Source organism: Hoplias malabaricus, chromosome X2, assembly GCF_029633855.1.
Source record: "Hoplias malabaricus isolate fHopMal1 chromosome X2, fHopMal1.hap1, whole genome shotgun sequence".
In the NCBI taxonomy this organism is placed as follows: Eukaryota; Metazoa; Chordata; class Actinopteri; order Characiformes; family Erythrinidae; genus Hoplias; species Hoplias malabaricus.
In genome coordinates, this window is record NC_089819.1 from 4752752 (window position 1) to 4778092 (window position 25341).

A 25341-nucleotide genomic window follows, 5' to 3' on the forward strand; every position below is an offset into this window, starting at 1 on the left:
TGCCCTGGGGCCTCCTCCCCGTTGGACATGCCCGGAACACCTCACCAGGAAGGCGTCCAGGAGGCATCCGGACCAGATGCCCGAACCACCTCAACTGGCTCCTCTCAACATGGGGGAGCAGCATCCAAGCTCCTAACCCTGTCTCTAAGGGAGAGTCCAGACACCCTGTGGAGAAAACTCATTTCAGCCGCTTGTACCCGTGATCTCGTTCTTTCGGTCACTAAATCAAGCGCGTTACCATAGGTGAGGGTTGGGACGTAGATTGAACGGTAAATCGAGAGCTTTGCTTTTCTGCTCAGCTCTCTTTTCACCACAACGGACCGGTACAGAGCCCGCATTACTGCTGACCCTACCGATCCGCCTGTCAATCTCACGCTCCATCTTTCCCTCACTCGTGAACAAGACCCTGAGGTATTTAAACTCCTCCACTTGAGGCAGGATCTCACTTCCAACCTGGAGAGAGCACTCCATAGTTTTCCGACTGAGTACCATGGACTCGGACTTGGAGTTGCTGATCCTCATCCCTACCGCTTCACACTCGGCTGCAAACTGGTCCAGCACGAGCTGGAGGTCCCGGCTCGATGAAGCCAACAAGACCACATCATCCACAAAAAGCAGACATGGAATCCTGAGACCACCAAACCAGACACCCTCCGCCACTTGGCAACGCCGAGAAATTCTGTCCATAAAAATTATGAACAGAACCACTGACAACGGGCAGCCCTGACGGAGTCCAACTCCGACTTGAAACCAGTCGGACTTACTGCCAGCCATACGAACCAGACTCCTGCTCTGTACAGGGACTGGATAGCTCGTAGCAAAGAGCCCAGTACCCCATACTCCCCGAGCACCCCCCACAGAATACCCCGAGGGACACGGTCGAATGCCTTCTCCAGATCCACAAAACACATGTAGACTGGTTGAGCAAACTCCCATGCACCCTCCAGGATCCTAGCGAGGGTAAAGAGCTGGTCCTGTGTTCCACGACCGGGGCGGAATCTGCATTGTTCCTCCTGGATCCAAGGTTCAACTATCAGTCGGACTCTCTTCTCCAGTACCCCCGCATAGACCTTACCGGGGAGGCTGAGGAGTGTGATCCCCCTATAGCTGAAACACACCCTCCGATCCCCCTTTTTAAAAAGGGGAACCACCACCCCAGTCTGCCAGTCCAGAAGCACTGCCCCCGATGTCCACACAAAGACGTGTCAGCCAGGACAGCCCCACAACATCCAGAGCCTTGAGGAACCCGGGGCGAACTTCATTCACTCCCGGGGTCCTACCACCAATGAGTTTCCCTACCACCTTGGCCACCTCGGCCACCTCAGCCCCAGTGATACACGAGCCTTGCAGCCACAACCTTGCAGCCACAGCTCCGTTCAGCCGCCTCAACAATGGAGGTCCGGAACATGGCCCACTCGGACTCAATGTCACCAGCCTCCCCCGGGATGCAGTCGAAGCTCTACCGGATGTGGGAGTTGAAGATCTATCTGACAGGTTCCTCTGCCAAACGTTCCCAGCAAACCCTCAGCACACGTTTGGGCCTGCCAGGTCTGTCCAGCATCCTCCCCCGCCATCTGATCCAACTCACCACAAGGTGGTGATCAGTTGACAGCTCAGCGCCCCTCTTCACCCGAGTGTCCAGAACATATGGCCGCAGGTCAGATGATACGACTCTAAAGTCAATCATCGAAATGCGGCTTAGGGTATCCTGATGCCAGTTGTACTTATGGACACTCTTATGCTCGAACATGGTGTTCGTAATGGACAAACTGTGATGGGCACAGAAATCCAATAATTGAAAACCATTTGGGTTCAGATCAGCGGGGCCGTTCCTCCCAATCACGCCCCTCCAGGTCTCACTGTCATTACCCACATGAGCGTTGGAGTCCCCAGAATGAGTGTTCTCCAGCATCCCCTCTAGGGTCCCCAAGAAGGCATGGTACTCTAAATTGCTGTTCGGTGCATAAGCACAAACAACAGTCAGAGCCCTTTCCCCAACCTGAAGGCGCAGGGAAATTACCCTCTCGTCCACTTGGGTAAACCCCAACGTACAGGCGCTAAGTCGGGGGGCTATGAGTAAGCCCACTCCTGCCTTATGCCTCTCACCCTGGGCAACTCTAAAGTGAAAGAGCATCCAGCCCCTCTCAAGGAGACCAGAGCCCATACTGTGTGTTGAGGTGAGCCCAACTATATCTAGCTGGTACCTCTCAACCTCGTGCACCAGCTCAGGCTCTTTTCCCACCAGAGAGGTTACATTCCATGTTCCAAAAGCCAGTTTCAGTAACCAAGGATCAGAATGCCAGGGCCCCCGACACCCGATCCACAATGCACCAGACCCGGATTACTACCTCTTCCACAGGTGGTGGGCCCATGGGAGAGTGGACCCATATAACTCCTTCGGGCTAAGCCTGGCCGGACCCCATGAGTGAAAGTCCAGCCACCAGGCACTCGCCAAGGAGCCCCTCCCCCAGGCCTGGCTCCAGGGTGAGGCCCTGGTAACCCTACTCCAGGCAAGGGAGGCTGTGTCTGTGTTCTTGACTTATTCATCCTTGTCTTTATGGGTCACTCTTTGTCTGGCCCATCACCTAGGACAAATTTGCCTTGGGAGACCCTACCAGAGGCTATTGCCCCCGACAACATAGCTCCTAGGCTCACGCAGGCACGCAAACCCCTCCACCACATTAAGGTGGTGATCCAAGGAGGATGTTTCACTTTTTGAATAGAATTACTGAAATAAATAAACTTTTTCATGATATTCTAATTTTATTACCAGCACCTGTATATGATTGATTATTGGATAATCTTCAAGTACTTTCTGGTTTTAAAACCTCTGCCATATCTGGGACTTACTTTGAAGATCCACTTTGAATCAGCTGCCGCAGGATTGCTTGAGGCCTAGCCATTTTTTAAAGTTTTTCTTTAACTGAACTTATTTTGAAGATACATTTTGAATCGGTTGTTCCAGGATAACTTTATCTACTAGCTTTGCAGTAGCCATTTACTGCTAGCTAAGCAGTAGCTGGCCCCCAGAAACTGGCCTCCATCAGGCTGTTAGCTTCCAGTCCTGCAGCATCCAAATACTAGGTTCCATCTCTGCAGTAGCCAATTTTCACCAGACTAGCAGCCTCCAGCTCTACATTAGCTGGCTCCATAGGGTACTAGACTCCATCAGGTGTGCATTTGCCAGCCTTCACCAGGTATGTAGCCCCAGCTCTGCAGCAGCAGACCTTCATCAGGCTACCACCCTTTAACCCTACAGCAGCCGGATTCCACCAAACTACCAGCCCTCATTTCTGCTGAAGCCAGCCATCACCCGGCCATCAGCCCCCAGCTTTACTGCAGTCAGACCTCACCACGTTACCAGCTTCCAACTGTTCTGCTAGTTCATACCAGGCTACAAGCAGCAATTGGCTTCCATCAGTCAGTGCTGACTGGTCTTGCAAGTGATAACCTCCCTGCTGGACACAGTGACCTTCAAGTAATATTCTCTCCCTCTAAATTCCATATAGGGATGATACACTTCTCCCTGGCTTTGTTTGTAGCTACTGCTACTGTCTGGGACTTCAGCATGTCTAGTGTAGTGTGCACACCATGGAAGTTGTACTCTACTCTGATCGTTCTAAACCTTTCAACAGCTGCTTTGTTCAGCAAGCCAGTCAGACAAGCGCCGTCTTTTTCTTATGTGAACTCTTTTAAATATGTCGATTGGTTGTGCCTTGTGAGCATGTTTGCTTTAGAGTCTAACTTTGTTCTATCAGAAAGGTCTCTTGCCCAACTTGCAACTATGTCATGCTGCAAAAGGGCATCAGCCAGCAATCATGATGAAATTAGGAAGCGTTGCCTGCTGTTATTTCTACATACTGTTATTTCTTACACACTAACCCTGGTCCTGATATTGTTACATGTAACACCCCCACTGAGTTTAAAGGTCAGGGCTAGGTGTAATCCATTTGAATATTCAAGCTACCAAAGGTTGATATGATGTGCATTTGGGCCAAATCAACTGATGCAGATGTCATTGTTTTGTCTGAAACATGGCTCATTAAATCATTTTCTGACAATGGCATCTCTATTCAGGGATACAATGTCTTCAGGACTGACCGTCCCAAGAAAGGGGGCAGAGTTGTGATTTATTGCAAATCTAAATTCAATGTGAAAGTCTTGCAGTCTAAATCAATTTGTAAACAGCTCGAGTTCCTTGCTATTAATCTTGAGGTGTTAGCTGGGTTTTCTTTCACTGTGGTGGGTTGCTATAGACTGCCATCAGCTGTTGCTGAGGCACTCATCACTTTGATTAAGTTGTTAGCTGACCTGAATTATAGTGAAATAATTTTGACCGGTGAGCTAAATTGGGATTGGTTAAAATCTTCATCTGATGCTTTCAAGGATGTCTGTGTTACACTTAACTTCACACAGCTCATTGAGAGTCCCACACATCCCAATCATCTAAAATTTTCAGACAAATCTTCACTAATCGACTTGTTCTTGACTAATGCCCCTCACAAGTACTCTTCGACAGGTATTTTCGCATCATATATAAGTGAGAATTGTATGATTGATGCAGTCAGAAATTTACATTTACATTTACATTTATGCATTTGGCAGACGCTTTTATCCAAAGCGACTTACAAAAGAGGATCTAACATTCGAACTACAGCACAAATTATACAAAATACCTTACATTAAGTGCAATATGCCAGGAAGTAATAAGTGCATTAAAGAAAGACATTCAGTGCAAAAGATACTCTCGGAAGAGCTGGGTTTTCAATGATTTCTTGAATGAAGAGAGGGTTTCTGTTGCTCTGATAGTGCTTGGAAGCTCGTTCCACCAGCGTGGTACCAGAGATGAGAATAGCCTCAACTGACCTGTACGGGGGGTTGGTCGTGTTAGTAGGCGCTCCTTTGAGGAACGGAGAGGGCGGGCGCTAACGTATGGTTTTAAGAGTCTATTGAGGTAGATGGGAGCAGAACCAGTGAATACTCTGAAGGCCATCATTAGTGATTTGAATTTGATGCGAGCAGCTAAGGGTAGCCAATGCAGCTCAACTAATAGGGGCGTGACATGTGCTCTTTTTGGTTGGTTGAAGACCAGGCGTGCTGCCGCATTCTGGATCATCTGTAGCGGTCTCACAGCACAGGCCGGAAGACCTGTCAGGAGGGCGTTGCAATAGTCTAGACGGGAGATTACTAACGTCTAAACGAGGAGCTGTGTTGTATGTTGAGTTAGGTATGGCCTAATCTTCCTTATGTTGAATAGGGAGAAGCGGCACGATCGAGCTACAGCGGTAACGTGATCTGCGAAGGTCAGCTGGTCATCAACCATGACACCTAGGTTTCTTACAACCTTGGTGGGAGACACTGATAGGGACCCTAGCTTGATGCTGATGTTGTGGAGAATAGCTTGCTTGGCTGGGAGGACCAGTAGTTCAGTTTTGGATAAATTCAATTGGAGGTGATGTTCCTTCATCCATGTAGATATGTCAGAGAGACAGTCAGAGATTCGAGTTGCCACTGAAGTGTCTCCTGGAGGAAAGGATAAATAAAGCTGTGTGTCATCTGCATAGCAGTGATAGGAGAAGCCGTGCGAATGTATGATTGGGCCTAGAGAGGTAGTGTACAAGGCAAAGAGGAGGGGTCCCAGCACCGAGCCTTGGGGCACACCTGTGGTGAGGTGGTGTCGCGCTGATGTTTGTCCAAGCCATGACACACTGAAGGATCGTCCAGTGAGATAAGACTCAAACCAGGAGAGTGTATTGTTCTTGAAGCCTATCTCAGTGAGTTTGTTTAGTAAGATGCAAAGAATGCAAAGAAATGCAAAGGTGCCTAAAACTAAACCCCGTTTTGTGATTAAATGCAACATAAAGGCATTTGTTGAGCAGGGATTCTTTCATGATTTGTGTGACTATGATTGAGAACATACTGAATTATGCAATGATGTACAGATAGAATGGGAGTTCTTCTATAAAGGTTTCTCTTCCCTTGTAGATAAACATGCTCCCTTCCATAGGTATAAAGTCAAAGGGAGAGATAATGGTTTATGCCTGAGTTATCTGACCTCTTGTGAAATAGGAATCTTGCATGGGCTACAGCCAGAAAAACCAGGTCTGAGGCTGATTGGCTCATTTTCAGGCAACCCAGAAATCGTTTCACTTTCCTGATAAAAAAAAAAAAAGCCAAATTTGATTTTCACCTCTCTGCAACAATGGAAAATTTAAATGGTCCCAAGAAATTTTGTAAGGTGGTTAAATCTATTTCAGAAAAAAAAACCTAGTCAAAAAATTAAAGCTGAAATTGTTTTTGCTTTACATGCTTTACATTTATTGTCAAGAAAAAGCTGTTTGCTGCTACATTTCTTCCTGCATTGGATTATTGTGACCTTATTTATATGCACGCCCCTATAACTTGTCTGCAATCTCTGGACTTGGTGTACCATGGTGCCTTGAGGTTTGCCACAGGTTGCAAAGCCTTCACTCACCACTGCACTTAATATGGCATGAGTTGAGTGGCCCTCATTGGCTGCACGTCACCTCTCACGTTTGCATATTTTCATATGTAAAGCCATCCTAGGCCATCTCCCTCAATATTTATGTGGTTATATCTCAAGAACCCAGAGTACTTACTCCCTACGTTCTAATGATTGTTATATGCTTAATCTTCCCAAAGTTCGCACCGATTTCAGTAAGCACTCTTTATTATTGTATGTATGTATTTTTCAGCCACTGCTTGGAACTCCCTGCAGAGCGCTCTGAAACTGAAAGAATTCATTTCTCTTGGAAAATTCAGAAAAAGGGAATTAGAATCAGCCTCTTATCGGTTCTACTCTTGTTTTGTATGACATTTTATTATTCAACCCTACTGATCCAACTAGATTGTCATTTTTCTATACTTTTGTTGTTTGATTTGGTGTTTTATGGTGTAATTGTAAATTGTCTGTTTTAAGTTTGGAAACTAATGCTTTAGGCTGCTGTCTTGGCCAGGCTTCCCTTGACAAAGAAATCATTGTGTCTAAATGGGACTGACCTGGTTAAATAAAGGCTAAAAAAAAAAAGATGCTGGTTACAAAATGCCCAGTGACGTTAAATAATAATTGGCTATATACTGTAATATTGTAATGCTAAAATTGAGTATGTTTTTTTTTTTTTTCGTCCTCCATGTTTTAGAGAGTGTCAGGCATTTGTTGAGAAGTATGAGGGTGCTTTGGGGAAAGGCCGTGGGAGGAAACTCTATGCCTACAAGGTTATGATGAGGAAGGTGAGAGTTTTACACACCTATGAGTGCAAATGAACTTACTAACACTGATCTACTGAAATGCTGAAAATGTCCTAAATGGCAAAACAGACAGGCTTTGTAGTACAGAAGAAATAAAACAGGAATACAGGAATTATACAGAGACAACATTACAGAAAGTAATATTGGACTACAGAAGAATATAATAGAGTAACGAAGGATAATGCAGACAGTGCAGTCTGTGGAATACCAGAAATATTGCAGAAGTACAGACATATATTTCAGAAAGTATTTGGAGCACAGAAAAATATTGCAGAAATACTTTGAAAGATCAGAACATATTTTTGAACAATATGATGCTCACAGACCAAAGACCCCCAAGAAATGTCTAGAGAACAAGTTCATCAGGATCATGTTCTGGTGGGCTTAGACTGTCTGGTCTTTTTTTTTTTTTTAATAATAATATAATACATTTTTATTTGAAAGCGCCTTTCAAGAGACCCAAGGACCCTGTACAATAAAATAATAAAAATAAAAAAGTTAAAAAAGTAAATAAAAGGTAAATGCACATACAAACATAAAATAACCATAGAGACATATACATAGTATCATCCATATGCCAGTTTAAAAAGATGAGTTTTGAGTCTGGTTTTAAAAACATCTACAGATGAACAAGCTCGCAGTTCATCAGGAAGACTATTCCACAGCTTTGGACCCGCAACACAAAATGCTCTATTTCCAATGGTGCTTAGCTTAAAATGCAGGACCTCAAGCAAATGGAGGCTTGAGGACCAAAAAGTATGCACGGGAGAGTATGGTTGAAGTAAACTACCTAGATAAGAAGGGGCAAGTTCATGCAAGGATTTAAACACCAACACAAGGAATTTGGACTGTATACGAAACTTCACTGGAAGCCAATGAAGACGACTTAGGACTGAAGTAATATGCTCCCAAGATCTTGTATGGGTCAGCACCCTAGCAGCAGAATTCTACACATACTGCAACCTGCTCAAAGCCCGAACAGGGAGGCCACACAACAGAGCATTGCAGTAGTCGAGTCTGGAAGTTACAAATGCATGGACTATGGTCTCGGCAGCAGTAAAAGAGAGAAAAGGGCAAATCCTAGAAATATTTTTAAGATGGTAGAAGGCTGTCCTACATGTGTTGTTAATATGTGATTCAAATGATAATGTAGAATCAAAAGTTACTCCAAGATTTCTCACTAGTGTTGAGGTAGAGACAACAAAACCAGGGATACAAACAGTAGTGTCACTAAGCCTCCTGACTGTTGCAGGAGAAGCAATTATGATGGCTTCAGATTTTTTATTATTTAAGCTCAGGAAGTTCTCGATCATCCAAGCCCTCACATCGGTTAAGCATTTCAGCAAGGCACTAGGTGGCAAGCTGAGAGAAGGTTTTGTACAAATATATATCTGGACATCATAAGCAAAACAGTGAAACTGCAGCCCATGATGTCTAATGATGTCACCAAGAGGAAGGATGTACAAAATAAAAAGCAGGGGCCCAAGAACAGAGCCCTGGGGGACACCATGTGACAAGGAGCAGGTGTCAGATCGAAAACTTCCCATTGAAGCAAACTACTGCCTACCAGAAAGATACGATTGAAACCAAGCTAATGCAGTACCAGTTACACCAACCATGTTTTTGAGCCGAGTAAGTTAAAGGCTATGACACACTGTATCAAATGCTGCAGTAAGGTCCAATAGTACAAGAAGACTCAGCAGTCCTTGATCAGCTGACATCAGCAAGTCATTGACAACCCTAACAAGAGCAGTTTCAGTGCTGTGATTCCTCCTAAAACCTGATTGGAAGACCTCAAACAGATCACATGATTGAATATGTTCTGTTAACTGAGCAGCTACTGTTCGCTCCAACAGTTTAGCAAGTAAAGGAAGATTAGAGATGGGCCTATAATTTGCTATAATTTGATCTAAGCCAGGCTTCTTGAGAACAGTGAAGCATTGATAATTTTGGTAATAAAAGAACAGATAAATGGAGAACAGGCTTTCACCTGCTGTGTAGAAAAAGGGTCTAATTGACATGAAGTTGCCCTTGAGAAATTAATAATCTGTGAAACAAGATTGATGTTGACTGTTGATTTACAGTATTGAAGGTGGAAAAATAGCCGCTGCTGAACTGAGGAGATAGTTGTGGAATGTTTAGCCTGGTTGCAGAGGGCTGGAACTGAGAGTAAATTGTAAGTATTTTAGGATTGAAAAACTCCATGAACCGAGAGCAGAGTTCAGCTGAAGGAACCATAGAGAAATTTTTCACAGGGCTCAATAGCTTATTAACAGTAGAATAGAGAGCTCTAGGGTTACTGTGGGCACCATGAATAACATCAGAATAATAGAGTGTTTTAGCTTCCTGTAGATTCTTATAAAACAAGACATGATCACTGTAAGCAAGGGCAGGCACAGTCAGGCCAGTTCTGTTTGAGAGCCGTGCAAGCTGACAACCAGCAGCTTTCAGCTTGCGCAGCTCAGCATTGTACCAGGGAGCAGGCTGAGAAAATGTAACCAAGCGTGTTCCTAGAGTTGCCAGGTGGTTTAAAATATGTGACAATGTTTCGTCATAGTGGGTCACTAGCAAATCAGGATCTAAGCAATCAGGTACCGGGCTCTGACTGAGCATCTCCATAACAGCAGGAGGACTGATATTTTTAACGCTCCGGAATGTAAACTGGCGTGATTGATGTTGCCCTCGCTGTTGACATGATAGTGGAAAGTCAAAGAACACAGCTTTATGGTCAGATACACACAGATCAATGCCTCTCACATTAAACGGGGTTTTACCCATAGTGCAAAGAATGTCTAAGGTGTGGCTCTTGTTATGTGCAAGAAAATCAACGTGCTGAGAAATATCAAAGCTCTGTAAAACATTAAGAAATTCTTTAGCAAACAAACAGTTACCAGAATTGATATGAATATTAAAGTCACCAAGCAGTAACAAATACAGAATACACAGGAATAAGTGTGGAGATTAGCTCAGAAAACTCTGCCATAAAAACCGGTGAGGTTTTTGGGGGACGATAGATAAGCAGAACCAATACAGGTTTAACAGCAGAGACCAACAGCGCCAAACACTCAAACGATGCCATATTTGGGATTAAAACTGTTTTAACTTTGAGGCCAGGGCTGTACACCACTGCAAGTCCTCCTCCTCGTCTAGTTAAACGAGGTTTATCCATGTATTGATAATGTGGAGGCAGTCTGATTGAGCGCGAAAAACTCATTGAGCGCGAAAAACTCATTGGGTCGCTGCCAGGTTTCCGTGAGACAGAGCAGGTCAATGTCATGTTCCTGGATAGTATCTGCGACAAACGTTGCCTTATTATTTAAGGAACGAACATTAAACAGAGCACATTTAAGATTATGATCAGTGCTCGGAGCGTGTAGAGATGTTGTAGACACCTAACACAGGTTCCGGTTATTTGCGTGATCAGTTGAGCCTGTCGTCGCCTGGGAAGATTTATGGCGACATGTTGACCACAGCGAGGGAATATTGTTGGGGTGCTGATAGTAGTTATAAGTCCGACCAAGACCCCGATGACAATATTTAGGTCAACGCAAAATACCAAGGTGACGATGGATCAATAGAGGACCAGGAGTTTTACACTGTGCATTTCGGAGCGTAAAAAGTTCACCAAAAGAGTACCTTATCCTCCTTGTCGTCATGATAAGGCCACAATGGAAGTTGCAGTCATAACAGCCCAGTAGAAGCCAGAGAAATAAACCCGAAATAATCCATATAGCACGGGCAACACAGGTGCTCTCGCGGCAGATGTTAAGCACAGTTACGGACGCTAAACTCTAAGAGAGCTCAGAGCCACAAGGAGAAATCCACAAGGCTCATATTACAGTAAATCCAGTAAAAAGTTCAATACAGTGTGTTGGGTTCCGCAGCACTTTTGCACACAGCGGGCAGAAAAACCGAATACAAACTTTAAAACTTTATCACCGGGGGAGAAGCGGCAGCCAAACGCGCCAGTGTATCTCTCGCAACCCGGAAGCACATTTTTGCAAGAATGTGCATATATATTTGAGCACAAGTACAATTAATCATAAAGAATATGTTGTTTATAAGAAATATTGCTCTGCTGAAACTAATAGTAATACTAATTAGTTAAACTAATTAGTTACTATTAACCTTTCAGAAAAGAGGCCAAATGCTATATTTACTCAATCATTAGATAGGTTTAACTTGCCAATAGGAATTTACAACATGTCTACCACACATTTTGGTTTAATTAAACAAATAAAATAAAATAAAATATATAAATATATATTTTAGGGCATTTTATTCACAAACAAAACAAACAAAACTAAAAATAAATAGATAAAAAAACAACTAACTAGACTGTTACAAGTTTTTCAGGTTAGAGTAAATGTTTTGAAAAAACAGAAAAAGGTGCAAAAAAATTAAAAATAAAAATAATAGTAATAATACATTGAAAATGTTAGTAATAAACTCAAGAAAAGTAAAATTACTAACTCCTTATTATTCTTGGAGACACTGAAATCTTGCATAAAATTAAATAATAATTCCATTTTCCATTATCTGGATGCAAACCCTTTGATGAAAACAAAAAAGTAAATTCAAAGAGTATTTTTTTTAAGTGTAGGAATAATACATGAAGAAATATAATTTAGTATTATAATGAGTGAGATATAATAGTTTTTGTTGTGGATATTCTTTTTATTATAAATTCATTCTTGAAATTAGGAATTTATTCTGGATATATATTTTCAGAAATTCATACTAGATATTAATACTAATAGCTATTTACTAAAGATATTAAATTACTTTTCTGTTTATTCTAAATATTAAGTTTATTAGGAATTCATTAGGTGTTAAGTTTCTTTCTGGACCATAAAGTTACTTGGGGAAATATACTTCAGTTTTATGTGGGTCATTTTATATTCCATTTTTAGCATGATTTATTTAGTATAAATATTTCTAGAAGTGAATGTTCTTAAAATAGAGACGGAATGTTTCAAATTCTGTGCTCCTGTGTGCTTCAGAAATGGATGAAGTTTCAGAGAGATTTTGAGAATTTCAAGACGGCCTGCATACCATGGGAGATGAAGATTAAGGAAATTGAAAGTATGTGAAAGATTTTTCATTCCTTTTTTAACTCTGATTAGCAGGCAGCATACTATCCAGAAGTGGCTCATATTATATATATATATATATATATATATATATATATATATATATATATATATATATATATATATATATATATATATATAATTTATTATTATCTTTATTGTTATTACTGCTCCCAAACACATACAGAATCATAAAACATAAATAACAGAGTAAATTTAAAACAAAAGGTACAGTACAGATACATAAACATGGACTAGGGTACAGAGATGTGATGAGGAAATGGCGAGAGAAATGTGGGAGGCAGATTAAGTTTGGTTTGGGTTATATGTAAGTGAGAACAGGTAAGTTTTAATTATAGAGATAAGTGGATTGTCTACATGAAGGTGGGTGAGAATTTTAAAGATATGGGGTAATTCTGGAGAAAGCTCAGTTAAGCCTGAAGGTTAGATAAGGAGACAGCTAGAAGACCTGCCGAAGAGAACCTGACATTAAGACTGGGCTTATAACACAAAAGGAGATCAGACAGGTAAGAAGGAGTGAGGGTGCTGAGGGCCTTGAATGTGAGCTATGGAATTTCAGTACATTTTTGCAGGTTGAATACTCAATGTTTTAATGCATTTTTCTCTCTGTGAAATATTCAGGTCATTTTGGATCATCAGTGGCCTCCTACTTCTTGTTTCTCCGATGGATGTATGGCATTAACATGATTCTCTTTGGCCTAACCTTTGGTCTCGTCATGGTTCCAGAGGTGAGAAGTTTCAAGGTCAAGCGAATTCAAATTCAAGTGAAATACTGCTTTAACATGTGTCGCTGTGGCAGCCAAACCTAACAGGCATGTGGGCCATCACAAATGATTCTGAACTGAAATGTCTTGGGCCTGGGAAGTTGTCATCACTGCCCTATATCCCAAAAGCCATACCAGGCAGTTAGAAACTCACTTACTGCACTTATTCTTCACTTCTGAAGAATATCTTTATATTTGATCTGAATATTCTTTGAGAAAGAAATGTAGTAAAATGTAGAATGTATGCAGTAAAATGGTGAACATGTAGCATGCTAAAGCAGCTCAAACAGAAGGAGATAGCTGATGAGATAAATGGCTAACATTTAGCATTTTATACTAACTTGACCCAGCAGTTGCATCACTGCTTCTGAAACGACAGTCAACTGCACTGCCCATTGTGGTCAAAGCTAGTGTTGCATGGTAATTTTTAGCCAATATGCTCCTCAGCCAGCATAAATGTGTTAAGTCTCTGATTGACAGATATTCATACACTGCCCAAACATCAGCTAAGACAAGCAAAAGGTGGCACTATATGCCATGAAATACCAACATTATTATCCCTAATGAAATCGTTTTGAGCCTGGAAACAATGACCAGAGAAAACTACCCAGAATTAGCCACTACAAGGATAGATAAGAAGCAAGAGAACTAATCAGTAACACACAATAACAAACTAAAATAACATGTCTCTCTCTTTGCAGGCATTGATGGGACGGCCATATGGGAGCATTCCCAGAAAAACTGTCCCCAGAGAAGAACAGGCCAGTGCCATGGACTTTGCTGTCCTATGGGACTTTGGGGTGAGATACTAGGTACTTCTAGTATTTGGAGAAAAATAAAAAAACGTACTCATGTTCAGTACAATGCTAAAGCATCCAATTGTTTTGCTAACAGTTGTGTTTTTAATCAGTGAATAGCAACATTCAGAGGAAAGGGCATATTATATTCCTTAGCATTAGTGTCTATTTAGAAGTAATTTCTCTTTTGCAGGGTTATGCCAAGTATTCTGTCCTTTTCTATGGCTACTACAACAACCAGCGTGCCATCGGCTGGCTCAAGTTCCGCATGCCCCTGTCCTACTTCTTGGTTGGGGTGGGCACAGTCGCCTACAGTTACATGGTAGTCATTAGAACGTGAGTTCCTTTTTAGAACCTCTTATTTATAAATAAACACAATACAAAACTTCAAAACCTACCATTATGTGCACAGTATTTGGGGATATATTTTTTTAAGTTTCTACAAGTGCGCTATCCAAATAAATTGTTAATAATATTTGACATGCACTAATACTACTAGCTTGAGGATGCGGAAATTCTAAGCAAACAAGAGTGCAAAAACTAAAACTGAAAATATTGTTAGGAAAACTGACAGGCGGCATCATCATTGGATGTGTCTGCAATTAGAAATGTGAGAATCAGGAAATGCAACCAAGTTCTAGGAATGAACTGAACTTGTGAAAATACATCTGTGCAAAGCGAAAACCTGAAACCTTGAAAAATGGAAGCTCTGCTAAAAGCAAGAGTGGACATAGTAAATACTGAAAAATAGTGTTCTTTTCTATGAATATAAAGGCTGTTTTGACAATTAAATGATGGTCTCTTTTTGCAGAATACTGTAGTTTGTCTTGGTTATAGTAGCAGACTGGACAAGCTAAACTCTAGTTTGCAAGAGGGTTTCTTTCCTGGGTCAAGAGGGTAACTTTCCGGAATCACGTTTGGACCTTTCTGCCTTAGACATGTTTAAACATGATGTGTTAAATCATTATTTTAAATTATTACTTAAAATCCATATCACTCAGGAAATTTATGAATCATTTTGGGCAGTTCTTCATTCTAAAACCTGAAGATCTGTACTGATTGATCTGTATTGAGTCCCACTTTTACACTTCACATATATTCTATACAGTATGGCACGCAATGCCAAAGAAGATGGTGGAGGTGATGACACCAGCTTTAATTTCAGCTGGAAAATATTCACCAGTTGGGATTATCTGATTGGAAACCCAGAGACAGCTGACAACAAGTTTGCCTCCATCACCACAAGCTTCAAGGTATGTTTAATGTACTTGAGATCTACCAGTGTGCAAAGCACCCACTTGTAATTGGGGTGGGGGGTCCCAATGTCCTATTAGTATTGCAAAATATAAATTTAGATCGATACCGCATACTCAGAGCATAACATAACTAGATAAAATGTATCATACACCAAGTTTCACACAAAAACAATGCCACCACCTTGTCATTACATATGAGAACCACAGTCCATAAGGCAGACACTATATATTTGTAGCTCTGTATTCCCATATTTTAGTGAGGAGCTAAAGCAGAAGAAAAGTGTTTTGAGGCTCAATGTGAAAATAACTTTGATTGTCAGAAGCAAAAATATAGTCAGCTTCTAGGAACTTGTCTCTGCAAGACAACACAATCTGCAGCATACTTTGCAGAAGAGCACAGCCAGGTATACCTAGTCAGTCCTGTGGTTTGAACCAGTTTTCCACTTGATAACTCACCTCTTCTACTACATCAGCTTTAGGGCTGATGTTCAAATCACCTGGGAGGAACACTCCTACTCTTTTGCACACAATGTGCTTTGTCTTCATTTCAAACATCTTTTTTTGTCATCAGGAGGCCATTGTTGAGGAGCAGGAAAGCAGAAAAGATGACAACATCCACTTGACACGATTTCTCCGTGTTTTGGCCAACTTCCTGGTCCTGTGCTGCCTGGCTGGAAGTGGGTATCTAATCTACTTTGTGGTCCGCCGCTCTCAGAAGTTTGCTCTAGAGGGTCTGGACAACTATGGCTGGTGGGAGAGAAACGAAGTAAAGAAAGGTCCTCCGTTACCAAGACAGTGTCCATAGCAGCTGCAGACACTGAAACAGATCTGGAGATCTAATTCCAAACCTGTGCGTTCCAGGTGAATATGGTGATGTCTCTGCTGGGGATGTTTTGTCCAATGCTGTTTGATGTAATCAGCACTCTGGAGAATTATCATCCTCGCATCGCCCTGCAGTGGCAGCTGGGTCGCATCTTCGCTCTCTTTCTGGGAAACCTTTACACCTTCATCATAGCCCTCATGGACCAGATTAACCTTAAGGTGAGTACTCACTTAAATATCAAGCCTCTAAACTAGGCCTAAGTGAGGCAAACAAATTAAAAAAATTAATTCAAATAAATGTTGAATATGAATGTGCATTTGTTTAACACAATAAACTAAAATTTACTTTTCCATATTATCTGTCTTTTCCATAATATCCAAAGTAAAATCACACAGCTCTGCTCTCTGGTCTACAGTGGTACAGGGAAACAAATTGGTGTTTTAGTTGAAACCCCAGTGTCTTTGTGGCCCACAGTTACATGATCACTGTTTTTCTGAGCAAGGCTCCCTTCCAGTATCAGTGGCTTGCAGTACTCATGTTTTCATGTTTTGATATTTCCAAATAATCTACAGTAATGCAAGACCTTCATTAATTCATTTTCTGTAACCGCTTTATCCTGTTAAGGGTCATGGTGGGTCCATAGCACAAAGCAGGAACCCATCCTGGTTTGAATCCTGTGTGTTTGAACCCAGAACCCTGGAGCTGACACTAACTGTTGCGCTACTCTGTCACCCATAATTCCAGACAGTCTGGCTTTTTGTTTGTTTGTTGGTTTAACAGAGGGCAGAAGAGGAGGTAGTGAAGTTTAACATGACCATATGGCAGGCCAGCCTCTTTAATGGAACCCTACCAGAGAACTCTACAGCTCCTCCTGTCACAGTGGACCCTGCAGACGTGCCCAGGGGCCCTTGCTGGGAGAGTATGGTGGGACAGGTACTTATGTTACTAAGCTTTATTATTTTTTTAGTACAGCAGTTCAGCCAAAAAATTAAATAAACATGATTTAATAATTATTTCAACTTATCCCATCAAACACCAGATATCACACGAACTTTGTTGTTTGGGCTAAATCTGATTGGTCTATCATGGCCATTATTTAGCCCAAAAATAGACATTGAGATTTCAGTTTGGTCAGTCTGATTTGGTCCAGGGGCGGCACGGTGGCGCAGCAGGTAGGTGTCGCAGTCACACAGCTCCAGGGGCCTGGAGGTTGTGGGTTCGATTCCCGCTCCGGGTGACTGTCTGTGAGGAGTTGGTGTGTTCTCCCCGTGTCCGCGTGGGTTTCCTCCGGGTGCTCCGGTTTCCTCCCACAGTCCAAAAACACACGTTGCAGGTGGATTGGCGACTCGAAAGTGTCCGTAGGTGTGAATGTGTGTGTGTCTGTGTGTGTGTCTGGTTTGCTCTGTGAAGGACTGGCGTCACCTCCAGGGTGTATTCCTGCCTTGCGCCCGATGATTCCAGGTAGGCTCTGGACCCCCCGCGACCCTAAATTGGATAAGCGGTTACAGATAATGGATGGATGGATGATTTGGTCCAAATTTAGCCCAGAGGTATTTTTACACACCATTTACCACATTTTCAACCAATATTAGACATAGAGGCCTCTTGCTTAGCCTCTGGTCAATTAAGCTAATATCTGTCAGTTCAAAATTGAGCAAAATGGTACCTAAATCATTACACTCTTCTCTCTGTGTTTTAAACAACCTCACACTGGATTTAAAATTCCAGCCTGGAGCCTGGATCAAACGTCTGGATCTGAACACCTATGATTTCGAGTTTTAACTGTTTACTGTTATTGGTGTAGATTAGTTAGTTCAAGTCAGCTATCAAACCCCAACTGTTGAATAATGACCAGATGTGTTTAACATGTGATCCATCCCAATTCCTTTCACAAAGGAGTTTGTCCGGCTGATAATATCAGACACCATGACCACCTACATTACACTGTTTATTGGAGACTTCCTCAGAGCCGTCCTTGTGCGTTTCCTCAACAACTGCTGGTGCTGGGACCTGGAGTATGGATTTGTGAGTATCTGTTCTTGAGGTATCAGAAGTTTGTGGACACCTGCTGTGACATTTCTTCTACAGTGAAGTTAATAGTTTGTCCCCTTGGCTATAGTAACTTTATACTAGACCTCAGAACTTTGATGTAATGATTTGATGGCAGTCAAATAACATGGTCAGCTACAGATGTTGGATGATTAGTTGTGGATTACAAATGATATAGAATGGTGCTCCATCCATGGATATTCCTCTAACAGACAACTGGCATTGAGGTAGTGACATGTGTATTTGCTCCAGAGCATCCCATTTCATTTCACGTTTTTTTCTATGGAGATTATAGAAGCTGTGCTGTCCACAGCCAGTGGACCTGAAAGTACCAGAATTGACTAAATATCAGGGGGTTCCACAAACCTGTGACTCTACAATGTAAAACCTCTAAACCTCACCCCTGGATCTGCTGTAATGCCAAAAATTGTTTTTTTAGCCATCCTATTCAGAGTTTGACGTGAGTGGGAATGTACTGGGCCTCATATTCAACCAAGGCATGATCTGGTAAGGTTTCATTATTTCTTTGTCACTTTACATTACTCCACTGTATATGTACAAACCCAATGTCCAACTGAATGAATGTAGATTATATTTTTTCCAAATTTGATGCCTAAACAATGTACCGATATGCTACTTCACCTTTTATTTTAATTTGAGAACTGAAAACACAAAATATTAGAAAAAACTGATCCAGATTTAAGCAATTAAACAATGAAACAGTTCAGTTACACAATTGTTCTGGGACTTTATTGTTTTATTTTTCCTTTTGATATTTACTTACGCAGATATCCATAGATTTCATGAAATCCATAGATTGCGAAACATCTAAAATCCCAGCAACACCCATCCATCCATCCATTATCTGTAACCGCTTATCCAATTCAGGGTCGCGGGGGGTCCAGAGCCTACCTGGAATCATCGGGCGCAAGGCGGGAATACACCCTGGAGGGGACGCCAGTCCTTCACAGGGCAACACAGACACACACACATTCACTCACACACTCACACCTACGGACACTTTCGAGTCACCAATCCACCTGCAACGTGTGTTTTTGGACTGTGGGAGGAAACCGGAGCACCCGGAGGAAACCCACGCGGACACGGGGAGAACACATCCCAGCAACAGTGCATTGCTATTAAACTGGTGGGTTATTCACTGATGATTTTTTTGTATCAGTCTCGACACGTCATCACACATAACCAAAAACGCTTTTGCTAGATGCTGATTTTATATGACTGCATGATCATATCACATGTTTAAGAGTATTTTGGGAGAATTTTTAAACAATTCTAGACGGAAATATCAATAGTCCAAAGTTTGCAGGCATCTATTTAAGAAAGACAATGAATTTGATTATGTTAAACATACAAATAAAATACAAATACAAATTGAATTTGCCAATCATTTCAATAATTTTTCTTTTTCATTTCACAAAGGCCATGAAATTAGGTTTGTATAAGTGTATAATATTGTTCTTTCAGGATGGGAGCATTCTATGCCCCGTGTCTGCCAGCTCTGAATGTCCTTCGGCTGCATGTGTCCATGTATCTGCAGTGCTGGGCTGTCATGTGCTGTAATGTGCCTCAGGAGCGTGTCTTCAAAGCCTCTGGCTCCAACAACTTCTACATGGCCATGCTGCTGGTCATCCTGTTCCTGTCCACACTTCCAGCCATCTACACTATTGTCTCCATCCCTCCGTCTTTTGACTGTGGACCATTCAGGTACAGAACAGAGACCAGCTTCCACATCAGTGTTAAGATCATCACAGGTTTACACCCCAGTGATGGCCCCAGCCATCTGTTTCCAAGTGTCCAGGAGAGGAAAATTTAACATAACTAGAAAATGAATATTTGTCAACTAACATAAAGGTGGCTTGACAAGCTGATAGTATTTAAAGATGATGATTACGACTGTAATCAAAAAACACTTTATAAAATTCAGAAGATGTTTCAACACCATTTGCTAGCTCTGCAGTCTGTTTATGTGATGGAAACCAGTCTAATGTAGTTACAACATTCCTATCACAAATCAGTCTCTAGTTTCTCCAGAACTGAACATTCATTCATTATCTGTAACTGCTTACCAGTTCAGGGTCGCAGTGGGTCTGGAGCCTACTCGGAATCATTGGGCACAAGGCAGGAATACACCCTGGAGGGGGCAACACACACACACACACACACACACACGAGTCACTCTTGAGTTTTGGAACCCAGAGGAAACCCACGCAGACACAGGGAGAACACACCAAACTCCTAACAGACAGTCACCCGGAGCGGGACTTGAACCCACAACCTCCAGGTCCCTGGAGCTGTGTGACTTTGACACTACCTGCTGCGCCACCATGACACACCAGAACTGAACGAACCACCCTCAATTACTTTGTTTTCAGCTAAAACATTTAATTACATATTTAAAAACAATTTCAAATTTAAACTAAAAGCAAATATTCTGCTTTAATAGAAGACATTAAACATTATTTTTCATTATATAGTTCAAAGCCTGACTTGAATTCATTCTGTTCTAGTATTAGTTTGGGATTAAAGTTTGGGACAACAGATTAAATGCTAAATTAAAAAGAAGTGGTGGCAGCCCAAAATAATACAGTGAATAGGGCACAGATTAGGACACAGATTTACAGATAAATGTAAATATAAAAAGTCATTGTGCTACGGTTGCAGTGGGAAAACCCGGATGTTTGACGTGATTCAGGAGACTCTGGAGACGGATTTCCCAGCCTGGTTTGGAAAAGTTTTCAGCTATGCCTCCAACCCAGGACTTGTCCTGCCCTTCCTGCTGCTCATGGTGTGAGTATCAATCCAGTTTAAAGACACTGTTTTACCAAGAAGAACACATAGATGGCTCAGGAAATGTAATGATGATCCTCCTAAAATTGCTCAGGATAAGTAGAATGAGATTAAAATGAGATTTTGTTTGTTGTTTAAAGCTTCAAAAGAGAGAATTATAAAAGGCATAATTATACTGCTGTCTAGTGGCCTGAGTTGATTAGAAATTCTGTGCTAAACCTACTTTGCACATGGCTGCCCTCATATGGGCTGCCCTATGTAGTACATAAACACACTGGTTTATTTAGTGACTTCAAATATAAACAAATAAATAAATAAATACAGATTTTCATTAAAAAAAAAAAAAAAACTCTTGTATTTGGTGGTGAAATGGCTGAAAGCTCCTTTATGAAGTTGTCTTGATATTTCAAACCATGAGATAAATAACTGTGATGTGTATATATAAGCCATATTTTCCTTGTCGTTTCAGTCTTGCCATATATTACCTCCATTCCACGTCTAAGACATACAAACAGGCCAATCTGGAACTGAAGAAGAAACTACAGACTGTGAGTTGAAAGGCAAAGCTACATTGAGCATGTCATTACTTAAGTTGTCCAGTAGGGGGAAGCATCACTTTAGTTTGAGCTCAATTTTCAAGTTCAAGTTCAAGTTCAAGAAGTTTATTGTCATTTCAGCAGTATACAGTGTTTACAGTACACAGTGAAATGAAATAGCGTTCCTCCAGGACCAAGGTGCTACATAAAACAATACACAACATTAAAGTGTGACTACTGTAAAGCTAGTGCAACATGAAACAGTGCACACGCATTAAAGTGCAAAGGACATAGAACACAAAACAATACACAACATTAAAGTGCAACTAGTACAAATCTAGTGCAACATAAAACAGTGCACACACATTAAAGTGCAAAAGATATGGCTAAGAAAAATACAAAACAATGTCCCTACAGTACAATACAATACAATGTAATACAAGACAAGGCAAAAACCATAAGTACGGAGGGGGTGAGGGAGAGAGACACTGCAATTTAAAGTGTATTTGTGCTGTAAACGGTAACTGGATGTAAACATGATGTAAACCGGATATGTGAAAACAGTACACTCATTTACAGTCCAACAGACCAGTGTTTGTGTGAAGTGTGTGTGCTTCTTTCAGTCCAGTCTCAGTCTCTAGGTGTTTAGGAGTCTGATAGCATGTGGAAAGAAGCTGTTACGGAGTCTGGATGTGAGGGCTCGAATGCTTCGATACCTTTTTCCAGACGGCAGTAGGTTGAAGAGTGTGTGTGAAGGGTGTGTTTGATCTCCCACAATGCTGAGTGCTTTGCGGGTGTAGCGAGTGGTGTAGATGTCTGTGATGGAGGGAAGAGACACACCGATAATCTTCTCAGCTGTCCTCACGATCCGCTGGAGGGACTTGCGATCTGCCCCAGTGCAGTTTCCAAACCAGACAGAGATGCAGCTGGTCATGATGCTCATGATGCTCATGAGATACAAAGTACATTTTGAGAGTTGGGCTTTTACTGATATCACGTAAAATCAGGATCACGTTATTCAAAATAGCTGAAAAAGAGTATAGGGAATCTAAAAATAAATAACTGTCATTGATACACACGAGACATTGCTGTTAACTACGCTGTCTTTTTGTATGAACAGCAAAACGAGGAGAATAAGAAGAAGAATAAACTGGCAGCTCAGAAAGCAGCTGATGATCTGGAGCAGGCAAAGAACATAGCTGCCGCTGTGCAGCTGGAAAAACAAATCAATAACAATTCATCAGGGAAAGGTGATTTTGAGTGTGCAACCTTTTTTTTTAAGCATTTGCTCTCTTACTTTTAATATACGAAATAGCCTAAGTTATCCTTCCAGTATAACATTAAAATCAAATCAAATGTATTTGTATAGCGCTTTTTACAACTGATGTTTTCACAAAGCATCTTCACAGAATTCCAGTAAAGACAGAAGTTTTAACATGAACTGTAAAAATGTAAAGAATGTAAAGATGTAAAAATCCTCAGGACATCAAGCCAAGGGAAAAACTCCCTCTGAGCTGAGGAAGAAACCTTGGGAGGAACCAAGTTTCACAAGGGGGGACCCATCCTCCTCAGGTCAATCTACCTACAAATTATTGACAAAAATAAAAGGACCCTATACATCACATAGGTCTGCTGTTATGCTCACGTGTACTGATACAATCATAGAATATGTATATAATGATGATGGTTATATTATTAATATTACTCTTATTAATAGTATTAGTCAAATTAAATAGTTAGGAATCCATGAAAATTTCAATGTAGGGTCGGCAGCTAGTCCAAGGCTAGAGCATGGGCAGTTGGTCTGAAGTGGGGAGCAGGAGCTCGACAGCCATCCAGTCAGCGTCCAGCGGGACAGGCGGGCTGTCGTCCACAAAAAGGTAGACGCATGGAATTAGTTTTGATTTGTTTGGGTGTATGTAAAACAGAGAATGTGTACATTTCCAGAGAGATCCAGCAGATCTGACTATAACAGCTCTAACTAAAAAGAGAGAACCAGAAGGACACACAGACAACGGAGCATCATTTGCATTTCTCTGCTATATCAGAATGACCTATAATTCCAAACTTCCTTACGTTTTACATCTAATCTGTTTTTGATTGACTCTCCCTAGAGAAAGACAGCAGAAACAGCAGACAGAGTGGTAGTCACCTCTCTCCAGCAGTCCAGGATTACCGTGGCAAACGTGTGTCCCACCCTTCCAATAGACCCCCTGGACCCCGAGCCAACCAAATGCCAGGACATTTACAAGGACATCCTGGACACACAGCGCCTAGAAAACAGGACAGATCACAGTCAAGTAGGAACTGACTACATACATCTAATCTTTGTGGAGACTTTACAAGAAAGTTACCATAGAATCACTTTCCTTGATCACTAACAAACTCTGCTGTTGGAGATGCAAGATCTCAGAGGGTTACAGAGAACTGCAATGTTGATGATCAGCCGAGTCAGTGGTTGATGTCTGAGGATTGCTTCATTATTTCTATAGCTATAATGCTAAGTAGTTTAGCAGCATATGTATTCAGGTGTTTTCACAAAGGTCTGTACCAAGTTTAAAGTTTTTTCATTATTTGATCTGGTAAGTTTTGACTACAAATTGTAGTTTAGTTATTGGACTAAAGAACTTTCCATGATATACCTACATACTCGTCATCACCTACATGGGCTGTGTCTCCCCATACTTGACACTGATTTGATACTGGTTTGTATAGGGTCTGACCTCAGTGAATGGTCAGGCAGGTAGCTGGAAAAAATGAATAGACAGAGCACTACTACCTGCCACGCAAACTGATTGCACTTAATGTTGTATCCGAAACACACTGGACTTTACTTTCTCGACTATTCAGTGCCCTTCTATTGAAGGTGCGTTTTTTAACACCTTATTTAGTGTGTGGTTTCTACACAGTGGGGAAATTGTTTACATTTCAGCTTTTATGACACAAAAACCTGGCAGCAAAGATAACTTTGTCAAATCTCTGTGATGTATACTGTGATTTCTTATACCGTACTAGTCAGTCATAAACATTACAGATGTTCCCTACTTTCCCAGGTAAATGTTGTTTACTGGATGACCACAGCCTGTCTCAACTTCCTGCAATTAGTCCAAAAGTCCAAATCCAAAAATGCACATGAACAAGCCCATGTTTAATCCAGACTGTTAACACCTCTTATGTTCAGACCAAATTTTGGACTTTTGGTCTAGACATTGGTCCTAGGCACATTTACATCTGCTATTTTGGTTTAGGGGAGCGGCTTTGGAAGAAAAGCTGAATGTTGGTGGTGGAACTGTTTTGGTTGTATTTTCAACTGGCTTAGATGCTCTTTCCTACAAAACCACCTACTCAAGCTTTAAGTGAATGACTTATTGTCAGTGCTAGTTCAGTAACAATTTTGTTATTACTTTTTTAGTTATTTTAGTCACTTTTTAGTTATATTAGTAATTGAGATTTTCCTGAATAAAATAACACCACTCAAAGTTTCTCTCTTATTTTTTATTGGATTGCACTTTCTTTCATTCAAAAGATCATCTTGTTGAACTCATCTCAAACAAGCTTGGTGATACGAGTATATATTGACTGATTGATTGATTCGCTATCATTATTTATACAGCCATTCCATTCAACACTCAATCAACTCACACTGAGGAGAAGCAGCAGTCAAACGTGCATAGCATCCTCTCAACCAGTAACAATCATTCACCTGGAGGACTGCCCCAGACAGAGTGGCAATCCATATCTGGGCAAACACACATACAGACATTCATTCACATACACACTATTTCACTCACACCAGGACAGGTTTTGATCCAGTCCTTTAACCCACCTTTGGAAATCACCACAAATACATTAAGGATTCCAGCCAAAATATTCCAATGTGTATCCAACAGTGGCGAAGAACCACTTTCGCAAATGCAGCTTACTC

The 25341-nt window shown here is 41.4% G+C and overlaps 1 protein-coding gene across 1 annotated transcript in view; it reads left to right on the plus strand.

The window, feature by feature from the left end:
- The window catches only part of LOC136676548 (transmembrane channel-like protein 1), a 30901-nt gene extending 7174 nt beyond the window's left edge, over positions 1-23727 (plus strand). The window contains exons 5-20 of the mRNA XM_066653640.1: positions 7161-7251; positions 12273-12354; positions 13005-13111; positions 13849-13947; positions 14138-14280; positions 15053-15197; positions 15772-15966; positions 16062-16241; positions 16804-16956; positions 17920-18048; positions 18512-18579; positions 19558-19797; positions 20755-20880; positions 21350-21428; positions 22537-22666; positions 23531-23727. Of these exons, the coding sequence (XP_066509737.1) occupies positions 7161-7251; positions 12273-12354; positions 13005-13111; positions 13849-13947; positions 14138-14280; positions 15053-15197; positions 15772-15966; positions 16062-16241; positions 16804-16956; positions 17920-18048; positions 18512-18579; positions 19558-19797; positions 20755-20880; positions 21350-21428; positions 22537-22666; positions 23531-23727 (2164 nt within the window). The remainder of the gene's footprint in view (positions 1-7160; positions 7252-12272; positions 12355-13004; positions 13112-13848; positions 13948-14137; positions 14281-15052; positions 15198-15771; positions 15967-16061; positions 16242-16803; positions 16957-17919; positions 18049-18511; positions 18580-19557; positions 19798-20754; positions 20881-21349; positions 21429-22536; positions 22667-23530) is intronic.
- The last annotated feature ends 1614 nt before the right edge of the window (positions 23728-25341 follow it).